The 11,159-nt window shown below is 51.7% G+C and overlaps 2 protein-coding genes across 5 annotated transcripts in view; both read right to left on the bottom strand.

The window, feature by feature from the left end:
- Positions 1-118, bottom strand: part of Hmx2 (H6 homeobox 2) — a 9,258-nt gene extending 9,140 nt beyond the window's left edge. Inside the window, exon 1 of the mRNA NM_001368360.1 lies at positions 1-118. This exon is cut by the window's left edge and continues 12 nt beyond it. The gene's annotated coding sequence lies outside the window, so the exon portion shown is untranslated.
- A 2,729-nt stretch (positions 119-2,847) lies between these two features.
- Hmx3 (H6 homeobox 3) lies at positions 2,848-7,343 on the bottom strand. 4 transcript variants are annotated; one of them, XM_006507379.4, is made up of 5 exons: positions 7,249-7,343; positions 6,876-6,970; positions 6,141-6,248; positions 5,513-5,984; positions 2,848-4,910 (listed from the first exon to the last, which is right to left on the bottom strand). In XM_006507379.4, the coding sequence occupies exons 4-5, from the start codon at positions 5,910-5,912 to the stop codon at positions 4,240-4,242; spliced, it is 1,071 nt and encodes a 356-aa protein (XP_006507442.1). In that variant the 5' UTR covers positions 5,913-5,984; positions 6,141-6,248; positions 6,876-6,970; positions 7,249-7,343; the 3' UTR covers positions 2,848-4,239. The 4 variants fall into 4 exon arrangements, with proteins under 4 accessions (XP_006507442.1, XP_006507441.1, XP_030098014.1 ...); XM_006507378.4 differs by lacking the exon at positions 7,249-7,343 and having other exon boundaries at positions 6,876-7,130; XM_030242154.1 differs by lacking the exons at positions 6,876-6,970; positions 7,249-7,343 and having other exon boundaries at positions 6,141-6,797.
- Between the last annotated feature and the right edge of the window lie 3,816 nt (positions 7,344-11,159).

Genomic DNA, 11,159 nt, shown 5'->3' with positions numbered 1-11,159 from the left:
TTCTCCTTCTCCCCAGCTCCACTTCTAGTTTCCCAGGCAAGGAGAGGTGGGTGCTCTGGGGTTCCCTCCTTGTGGTCTCTGACTTTGACCTACGGAGGGGACATACCCCCTTAGGAATGAGCCCCAGTGGCCGGGTTGCCATTTATATATCTTGCTGCTGTTTGATGTACACACATCTACTCTATTTACTACCAAATAAAAGAAATACATCTGTGTTGCCAACAGAAACAGTTCACAGGCTGGCTCTGAGCTCTCCCAGGGCCTGAAGGCACTCAGAGGTGCTTGGAACTCTGTGGGGACTCCTTATAGTCTTGGCACACAGGACTGTGAGGGTCCCTGGTAGAGGGGTGGTGAGGTTAGGCTAGTTTGACTACGTGGCTTGTGATGAAACTCCAGGAACAACCTGCCACATGGGGAATTTTCAGGTTATGCAGCTGAGATGGGTGGGTAGATGCCCTATTCCTGCCCATCTGTGCTATCCATTCTCAATTCAGTTTAACCAGGGACCATTGGAGAGAACCAGCCACCTGGAGTCGCTCTGAGCAAAGCACGTGACTCTGTGTATGCTCTAAGCGATCAGAATGATGCTAAAAACCACAAACTGTGAGAGGGTGTGTTGAGCTACTTTGGATCGCCATGTGTGCTGTGTCAAGTGAGTGTATTCTGTGTTATTTGCGAACATCCATCTATTTGGTGGCCACTGTAGAAGGTTTCATTGACCAGAGAGCACTGACTGGTGTTGAGGTTGGGTGCAGGACTGTAGGTAGGACAGAGAGAAAGTTTCCAGGTTCCACAACCTGAAGGTGGTACAAGGATAAAATAGGAGGTGCCCACTTAGCATCCTGAAACAGAAAGCCTGGCTGCCCTGAACTCTCCTAAGGAACGTCCACAGGGATTTCAGGAGGACTTGTCACTCTCCCTACAAGTCTTCTTGGTAATTGGCTCTGGAAACTCCTGGGAATCTTTTCAAAGACTACACAGGAGAAGACAACCAGCTCTCTGGTCCTGTACTGGGTTTCTTCTGACAGCAAGGTCCACTGTGCCCCACTCAGAGCAGCACCAGTATTCCATAATGTCACAGGCTTCCTCCTCAAACACTGAACATGGGAGAAAACCATCAGGACCCCACTGGGCTGGAAGATGGTATGAACACCGGCCATCATCGTCCAGAGCTGCACTGTGGCCCTGGGGTGAGAGGTACCAGCCCAGAGCAGCAAAGCTCCCACGCAGGAAGAAAAGTGAAGCCAAGGGGCCTCCCACAAAGGATAAACTACGCTTGTAGAGAACCAGTTACATCTTGACTTTCAAAAGACTGGGTCAGTCAAGAACCGTTTTCTGGAATCCAAACAAATAAAGAAGTATTTTCTTGGCATTTGATAACATCATGCTCTGGCTGTAAAATCTGAGGACATGTTTGCTATTGCAACATTATTTTTAATGAACTGTTACTGGCCTGTCCCGCAGTTAGTATTGCCAACAGTAAAAGGCATCACTCTGTTTTCAGGCAACACAGGGAACAACATATTTTGACCCTGATATTCTGTTTATTTTTCATTTACGACACATGCCCTCGTTTTTATTCCAAACCAGAGGAAAATAAAGGCAGATCTATCTTCACTGAGGTCCAGGCTAAAATTTTGCCACAAATACCCACACTGGTTTATTTGGGGCCAGTTTTCCATCAACAGAAAAAAAAAAAAAAAACGATAGTTGCGTTTCAGCCACAGTAGAATCAATTGTGGCGATTGAGTTGGAGGAGCCTGGCAGCACAGTAGGAGAAAAGAGCGCATGTACAGGCGCTCCCCAGTGGTTGTGTCCTGCGTATGGCAATGCTCTCTGAAATCTCGGCCATTGCTTGCTTAGTTCTTCAGCTCCAAAAGAACAGGGCCTGGAGTATGAGCAGAACACACACACACACACACACACACACACACACACACACACACACCACAGAGCTTGAAGGCAGGCATGCATGTTGAATTGGCAAGGGGCATCTGAACACCTACTTCCCTCGGTCCTTAGAAGACCAGTTCTAAGCTGTCTTGGAATGCCTTGCCTCTGATGCTGAGAACCAAGGGTGAAGTAGCCTAAGGAAAAAAGGCTTCTAAGCCCTGGCTAAAACAGGTGGGTGGAGACAGGCTAGCTATCTGTTGGGGCAGCTTTGAGAACCGATGGGCATAGAAAGCCTGGTTGGGGGAACCAGTCAACTCCAGTCCTTTCTCAGCCAGTGGCACATCCTCTACAAGGTCTACACTGGATGCTTGAATTTCTCCCAGCTCAGCTGTCTCCCTGTCCTAGAAGTGGTAACTCCTTGTCCATCTATCTCAAGGACTGCTAGGTTTAATGACCTGCCTCAAGATTCAGCAGAATTCCAAGCTTTGTGCTCCCTTCTTTTCCCCAACACCCCTTCGGACAATCACAGGCACCACAATCTTAGACAGACATCTTAGGGATGTCCTGTCCAGCTCTTGAAGGAACCCTGGCTTGAAGAAAGAATGCAAGCTTTAGCTTTTTCTTGGGAAATACCACCTGCCTTTAAGCTCAGGGTTATTTTGCTCAAATTTGCAAGCTGGACATAAACCTGGATCTTTATACCTTTCCCATGCCTCATTCTTCCTTGCTCTGACGAGGGCCTTTCAAGCAGCAGAAGATACAGAGGAAAGAACGCCCTTGGTCCTGAACAAAGCCGCCCCTGTCTCCTCTGCGGGCTGGATTGTAGGGGCGTGAGTGCAGGTCAGACTCAGAGAGCACAAGAGGTAGTCAGAGAGCTAGGCAAGGAGAGTTTCCCTGCTCACCTGCTCCCAGGGGCGTGGAAAGCATCCAAAGTTACACACTCTGGCAACATGAAAGGCTTATTTTTTTCTTTTTAATTAATTCGATTCCACAATAACATTAAGTGTAACAATATTTTGTGGAGTTTTGTTTTGTTTTCTTATAAAGGGACTGAACTCCGGCAGAGGACAGGGAGGGAGGGAGGGGGGAAACAGACGAATGAAAACAACAGAACAACAGGTGTAGCCAACAGGGAACCAGAGCAAGGTGCCCGGTTGAGTTGGGAGGTTTTACAAGAAAACTGTACAGTTATCAAATAAGTTAAGATTCTCCTACGTTGATTGTCCTTCACTTAAAGCGCTCCACTCTGCCTAGCTCACTCCTCGCTACCTACCTTGCTTTCTTCCTTCCCCCTCTCCTGCTTAATCTTCCCTCTACATTAATGATTATGCTGCCGTGTGGTGGTCTTTATCCCAGCAGAGGAAGGGGCGGGGCTTGAGGGAAATTTTGTACAATATTGCACAGGCCAAAGCACAACGGTTGTTGTAAAGTAAAAACAAAAAAACAAAAAACCGGGAGAGGATAAAATGTATTTTTTTCTACAAAAAAGAAAGTGAGAGAGAGAGAGAGAGAGAGAGAGAGCGTGAGAGAGGAAACCAACTTCTGAAGCAGGCAAAGTAGTAATAGTGATATTACCACTAAATAAATTCGAGGAATAAGTAAGACCACTGCCACTCAGCCAGATATGAAGCTGTTACAGGTCTGGATTTGAGGCTTTTGTGTTTTCCCTTTAAACATTTTGTTTAGTGAATTCTTCAGTCCAAACGGAGATAAATGGAGTTGACTGCCACAGACAGACCAAGTGAGGATCTTACCAGAGGCCGCTCAGATTTTGGAAGGTGGGTGGTGGATAACTGATTGGGTGTGGGGAAAGAACCACACCCAGAAATCCAGAATTAATATGAATTCGATATGAATTCTCCCTCTCTCTCTCTCTCTCTCTCTCTCTCTCTCTCTCTCTCTCTCTCGGGATTTTGAAAATAGTTCCTCAGAAAAATGAATAAACTAAAAAAAAAAGTTGAATTTTTCGCTTATTTTCCTTCTGTAAAAATACACCCTCAGAGCCACAGAGCAATGGTAATTTAAGGGGAGATCTGAACTTTTTTTTTTTTTAAAGAACTTTCAATTGGAAGTTTTGACCTGGTAATTTTGTCGTTCCCCCCTGCCCCACCCCGTTTTCTCTCAATGGTAAGCAAAACCAAAAATAAGAGGAGAAGCGCCTCAAATTCATAGGAATTAATTGCACGAAAATGCATTGCAAATACTTACAAAATGCTATTGGGGGGTGGGAGGCAAGGCAGTGAGCCCAAGGTCGCTGGCCACAGCCCGGCACCCTCGGCCCGGCCCAGTCTCCTCCGGGGTCCCCAAAAGGTGGCCGGGTGCTCACTCCCTGTCCCCTGTCCCATCTCACACCGGCCTTAGTAGGGGCACGGACGAGACCACCGGGTGCGAGTAGTAGACTGGGTGCGGGAAGGTGAGCAGCGGCTGGCTGACTGGCACCGGTGCCCCCGCAGCCGCTGCCGCCCCCTCGGCCGCAGAGTTCTCGTGGTAGAGGATGGGCACGCGTACGATGCGCTGCGCAGCGGCGTGGCTCAGGTTGGCCGCCTCCAGCTCGGCCGCCAGCTGTCGCTTCCACTTGTTGCGGCGATTCTGGAACCAGATCTTGACCTGCGTCTCGGTGAGGTGAAGCGACGCGGCCAGGCCAGCGCGCTCCGAGCTGCTCAGGTAGCGTTTCATGTCGAATGTGGACTCGAGCTGGAAGACCTGGCTGCGCGAGAAGACGGTGCGCGTCTTCTTTTTGCGGCACGCCGGCTTCTTCTCGGGACTCTCGGCGCCCGCCTTCCAGTCCTCTGAGCCCGGTGTCGCCGTAGTCGCCCCTACGGTCGTCCCGGCCGCGCCAGGCACCGCCTCGCCTTCTTTTTTGCCTTCCTCCGAGTCGCTCTCTTCCAGAATGATCTCGTCCGGGCTCTTGGAGTCCAGCTCCTTGTGGTCGGGGTCAGCCTTGAGCAGAGGCTCCGGGGAGTCTCGATCGGTGCCGGACGCAGGGGAGGAGTCTCGCAGGAGGGCCTTTTCCGAGGCTGGGGAGACAGACAAACGGACGCACACACAAGCACAGCGACACAGCCTTGAGCGAGGCAGGGATCTGGGAGCACCAAGCGCAACCCACACGTTGGCCTCGGGCTACTGGCCCTGGGCCTCGGTTCTCCCGTGTCCCCGCTGGGCTGCAGTGGGGCAGAAAGATCTAAGATCTCTTCGCCTTTCTAGGACTGGCCAGGCAATGGTGGGATCAGGGCCGCTCCTTTTATCTCGCGTTTCCCACGCCAGGGGCCAGCGGGAAAATTCTCCACTGCTAAGGTTCAACCCTGCCTTCCAGGCCTCCCCCCCACCCCCCAAGGCCATCCCAAGCCACCCATTCCTGCTGGAGGACAATTTTTTTCCGGGAATCGCAGAGCCCGGGCCTCCAACTGCACTTCTTTTCTCAGCAAGTGGGATTGGTTTCCTTGGCCTCGTAGCCGAGCGGCGCAGGAAAGATGCTGGCTAGAGGCCGAAGGAAGTTAACCAAAACTCTGGTTGGCAGGTGTCGGGGCATCCCTAACTGCAGTGACACCATCTCTGAGAGGGAATGTGACCGGCCCACAGGGAAAGAGGGGAGAACGAAAGTTCAAAGAGAGGTCGGTACCTTCTGGTCGCGGGAGGTGACCGCCGGCGGGGGTCAGGGTGTAGGGGTACCACCAGGCCGGGGAGCGCTCCAGGTAGTGCGCGGGCAGGGCAAACCTCTGCGCTGGGATCTCAAAGCGGGGGAAAGCCAGGTCGCCCACCTGCGAGAGCGCGAAGCCCGCGGCGCCCTCCAGGGCACCTTTGGCTGCGGCGGCCGCAGCGGCGGCGGCGGCGGCAGCAGCCGAGGCCGGAGCAAAGAGCGTTCGTGGGGGCGGCTGAGGCTTCGGGGGCGGCCGGTGATGGTCTCCGTTGAGCAGGTTCCTGATGGAGAACGGGGATTCCTTGGGCGCGGGAGGTTGGGGCGGTGGCTGCGGGGGCGGCGCGCTGGCAGTGCCCGAGGCGTCCGGCCCGGGCTCCGGCATGGTCCCCAGTCCTCCGGGTCCCACGGAGGGCGGGAGCGGGACAGGCGGGCGGCGGGCGGCGGGGCGAGCAGGCTAGGGGCCGGAAATCAGACCATAAACGGAACTCAACTACGGGGCTCAAAGTCGGGGGCCGCCCCGGGCGCGAATCGAGCCGCGGGAGGGCGGGGTGGGGACCGGGCCGGGGCGGGCTCGCATGGGGGGAGGGGTCCAGAGGGGCGGGGAGCGGACCTGCCTCTGCGCCGAGGGAGCGAGGGGGCCGGTAGGAGCTGCGGCTCCCCGGGAGGAGGCTGCGAGAGCGGTCCCCGGCTTGGGGATGCGTCAATCCGGCGCCGGATGCTAATGATGAAATCAAAATGTCATCCAAGTTAAATGCGGGGAGTATACGGCGATTGGGCGCGTACAATGGCAAATGGGATTAGGCCGGCCAAGGCGCAGCCGAGCCCAGGCCCCGCAGCCGCCTCCTCTACCGCCCCCTCCTCGCCTTCCCTCGGATTTTGGCGCTTTGGCTTCGGGCTATGAGAGCCCGCCTGTTATTGGCTTTATATAGTCCAATTAGGCAGCAAATGAGGACAAACCTATTAGCACAAAAGGATATTGGCTCTCGCTAAAGAGGCACTCTGAGAGCTCCCACCAAGCGGGAGGCGCGCGAGGGACCTCAAGAAGGAGACGCCCCCGGCGGGCCGGAGCGCACGGACCTGCTCCAGTCTGGAGCAAGCACCTCCCTCTACCCCCTGCAGCTCGGCTGCGGGCTGGCTGCTGTCCGGTCTGCCTGAGGGGGAGGGGCAGAGCAGGCTGGCCTGGGTCACCTCCGGGTTATCCGCGCTAGCAGCGGCCGCTCTCCCACCCCTCCCGGCCTGGCAGAGGCCAGCTGCCCCACGCGGCTGGAAAGCCTTGGCCGTGCGGGTCCAGGAAGTAGGGCGCCTCCCCGGCCCCGAAAGAACTCAGTACTTTCTTTCCCCAAACCTGCTAATCAGGGTGCGGCCAAAAAGAGCTTCCCCGCTCTTCGTCTAGTCGAGAGTCTGCCGACTTAGGAATCCGCGTAGCCTTGGCCTTTGGTCCTGAAAATGGATGAGTGATTCTGAATCTTTCAGGAGTAGGAGTTGGGTATGCGACTCTGTGCACGCGCTTCCCCTGTGCAACTGTCGGGGTAGCGGTGTTTCCTCACTGACAACTGTACTCCGAAGGACACCGCTCTTTTCTTGGTGACTGTGTCCGCGGCTCAAAGATCAACTTTAAGCCTGCGATCTGAACACAGCACTTTCCCCCCAAAGGGTGGCATTTGGAACTGCCTAATGCTTTAATATAGGCGCCAAGAACCGAAGGCGCAGAAGAGTACCTTTCTCGTTTGTGACCCTGGCAACGACACCTGCAGCATGTCCCAAGGGCCTCCAAGTCCCTGGAGAATCTCGGCGGGCCTCTGAGGAATAGCTGGACTCATTCGACCTTAACAGCTCCCTGGGTCAAGCAGGAAGCCGGAGAGACAATCAGTTCAATTCTAGATTTCCATGGGGTCCTTTCCCCTGGTGATAGTTCCTTGGCCCGAGAAAGATGACAATTTGTTCTCAGCCTGGATGAAAATCCCTTCACACCTGAACTTCCTCCGCCTCAGCCCGTTCTTTATCTTTCGGTTGAGTCTTGCCTAATTCAAGCTCCTCTTGCTTACCTAGCGCAGCCTGGACAGTTTTGGGTCCCCAAATGAGAAGTAGGTTTATTTTATTTTTCAGACCTAAGGCACCAGAACCGCCTCTACCAAGTCTTGAAGGTCGTATTTAAAGTTTTGACATCCACCCTCGGTAACGAACCCTACTATTGCCTTGTAAGTAGCGCTTCTATAAATGGTTACTATTATTCCTTTGATTTCGTATAAGGCTTTACTGGAATGCACAGGGGCGCATCATCTAAAATCCGAGTTGGAGCCAATCACAGCTCCGAGGCTCAAGCAGGGTTGGTAATACGCTCAGATTTTATAGAGAAAAGGTGTCCAGAGAGGAGGCTGTACCTAAGACGCCCAAACAGTGTGGGACAAGCAGCGGCCACCCCCACCCACCCACCCAAAGCAGAAATCGTTCTTCTTGAATAGACGACATCGGTTCGGAGCTCACTGCTTGCGCACAGCAAACCTGGCGGCCCACTAGGCTGAGGAGGCTCCCAAGGGTATGTGCGGGTCTGGTGAGGGAGAAGCTGCAGACGTGTGCACGCTTGCTAAAGTTCTGATGTACAAGGACTCTTTTAAATTAGGGAAAGAGGAAACACTTTCCACTTCTCGGAAAGGTGGTCGTTGTGAGTCAGTGCTACCTTACTCTCTGCCTACCCAGAGAGGCCGTGTGTTCAATCACTGTGTCTCAAAACAAAACAAAAACAAACAAACAAACACACCAAAACCAAAACCCGCAACAAACCCATCTATGAGTCCGTAGACCTGAAAGACATATCTGTCCCAGGAAGACAGGCGTGAAAGACATTCGGTCCACGGCTTCTGGCCGATCTCAGTTCTAGGACTAGACCCAGAAGTGTGGACCCAAGAAGAGTTAAGAGGCAGCTTACTTGGGCCGATCCAGCATGTATCTTTCCTAATGTGAGCATGTGTGTGTGTGTGTGTGTGTGTGTGTGTGTGTGTGTATTCACTAGAGGAAAGGGTCTCTTTACTGGGTGTCAGCATCTCCAGCTGGACGTCAACATCAGGAAGCACTGACTTGAGCTTTCCTTTCTGGTTCGAAAAAGCTCGGGTGCCTGGATAGCAATTTACTTGTTCTCCAGAAAGTCTTGTTCCCTCCACTTGCCAGCACCGTGCTGCCTTAAAAGCCAGGCAAACAGCGCCCTCTATGGGGCATCCTCGAGCCTACAGAAGTACCTGAAGAAAACACAGAATCTATGCTAAGAATTTAAAAGCCTAGGCCCTAATATTCCCTACCACCCTTAGAAAACAGCACTTAAAAAAAACAAAAAACAAAAAAACTGAGTTATGAGAGAAACCAAGGGACGTCTCCTGCAGATTCCCGCAGGTCTAGCCACCTTTGGAAGAGTTCTCTCCTGCTTTTCACTCTTCTGGCTTTCTGTCTCCCTTTAAGGCAGGTTTTAGTTTTCTCCTTGCAGCCTTTTCTTTTCATGTGGAGCCTGACCGCAGTTGCTGGAGCTTCAGGATGCTGCTGTATGAGACGAGGAGTTGCCTTATTTATCTTTTGAGAACTCAGTGCACACTTGGCCAGTGAGTAGGCGTTTCAGTAAAGGTTTGTGTTAATGCCTCAATTCTTGACTTAGGTGATGGGTGGGCGAGTACATGGATGAACAGATAGGTGCGTGGGTGGATGGGTGGGTGGGTGGGTGGAGTCACAATTCACACTGCAAAGGATTGGTCTGCTTGACAAGAGTACTTCAGACACCCTGGCAACTTCCTCCCAAACACTCCAGCTAACACAGTTTTTGAAGTGTTTAATGAAAATCTAGCTTGTTTGGGGTTTTGGCATAGGATCTTGGTCTGTAGCCCAGGCTTACCCAGAAGTCAGTATGTAGCCTCCCCAATGCTGGAACTACAGGTATGAGCAACCACACTCAGATAATCTGAGGTCTTTGATTACATATTTTTACAAAAAACTAAAGGCTTTTCCAGGAACACGACTGCTGAAGAGTGCCTCACAGATTTTCAGCACGCAGGCTGTGCACAGTCAGATCTTCACACTGCTGTATCTTGGGACAAGTATCCAAGAGGGCAAAGGGGGCCTGGAGAATACTAGTGATCAACACCAAACGTCTACCCAAAGAATGGGCCTCGGCAAAAGCATGCTTAGAATTGTGTCCTACACCTGCCACGCGCAAAAGTCTTATGTGCATTTGCACACACTCAAGTTGCTAAGCAGATTGTTCCCCAAGAAAGGGGAGTGTACACATGTTCTCTAGGACTTTACCCAAGGCAGGGGGCTTCCTTCTGCAGCCAGAGTGGATGAGTCCTCCCCAGATGTAGTGTACAGACTTACAGAAAGGGTAGGGACCAGCTAAGCGTTTAGCCAAAGTTGCAAGATCCATGCTGGAGGCCTTCACAACTAATAGCTAGGGTTTGTCCTGTTCCTGGTGCTTAGATTTGCCATCCAACACTCCTGAGTTACAGGTTTTTGATTTGTAGGTAAAATGGACAAAAGCCTAGAGCTGCGATTCCCAGGAAAACTCTGACCCTGTCTCCCAGGAAGTTCCTGCTCATCTTTCCTCGGGCTACTTAGAATACTACCAAAGACCCCTGCTTTGGCTAATGAGTGTGACTTTGAGGAATGTATAGCTCTTAGGGAGTGACTGCAGCCACGTAGTCCTTGATGACATAAATATCTTGATATATGTACTAAACTCCTTAGAGTGGCCAAATTACTAACCCTTCTCTGAGAATAAGGGAACTCACTGTGCAGAGCTAATTTTAGGCATCAGTCACTGGTTGAGTCCTCACTGCACACTGGCCACTATCCCAGGGAGAGGTGGGCGGTACTTGAAAGTGAAGAAACTGAGGCACAAGATTATACAACAAAAGGAAGTAGATCTTACCCGAGGACCCAGCCTCCTAACATTGCTATGAAGACACTTGGGGACACATGCAGTGACTGCTGGTTATGCTTATGGTAAATTCTTATCCACTCTACTCTTGGAAAATATTGACTGATTGGTTGACTGACTGACTGACTGATTGATTGATTTGTTGGTGGTTTATTTCGAGACAGGGGCTTACTGGGTCATTCTGGTTGGCCTGAAATGAGATTTCACAGAGTTCCAACTTGCCTCTGCCTCCCACGTGCTAAGATTAAAGATGACCCCACAGACCAAAAAAATCTGTTCTTGTTGGTTTCTCTGACAAAGCTAGGTTAGCTAATCCTGGTAGGCTGCCTACATCCTCTCCATCTTCCTACTTCTGGTGTCTTCAAATGTTTCCTTCTAAAACAGGAGTCTCCCACACACAGTTATGCACAGGTTGCTCTGTCCTAAGAGTTCTTTTCTTACTTTTTAAGATTTATTTTATTTTTGTGTGTATGAGTGCTTTGCTGGTATATATGTCTGTCTGCCACATGTGTTGCTTGTGCCCATGGAGGTCAGAAGCAGACACCGGATTCCCCTGGAGCTGGAGTTATGAATGGCTATGAGCCACCATACAGGTGCTAGGAATTGAACTCAGGTCCTCTAGAAGGGCAGCTGGTGCTTTTAACTGCTGATGCATCTCTTCAGCCTCTCTGTAGAGTGCTTGTGAAGGGGAAAGAACTTTAAATGTTTGCGGTT

The sequence above is a fragment of the Mus musculus genome, chromosome 7 (assembly GCF_000001635.26).
Source record: "Mus musculus strain C57BL/6J chromosome 7, GRCm38.p6 C57BL/6J".
NCBI classification, from domain to species: Eukaryota; Metazoa; Chordata; class Mammalia; order Rodentia; family Muridae; genus Mus; species Mus musculus.
Note: the sequence above shows the minus strand (reverse complement) of the source record. Positions and strands in the feature narration are given on the sequence as shown.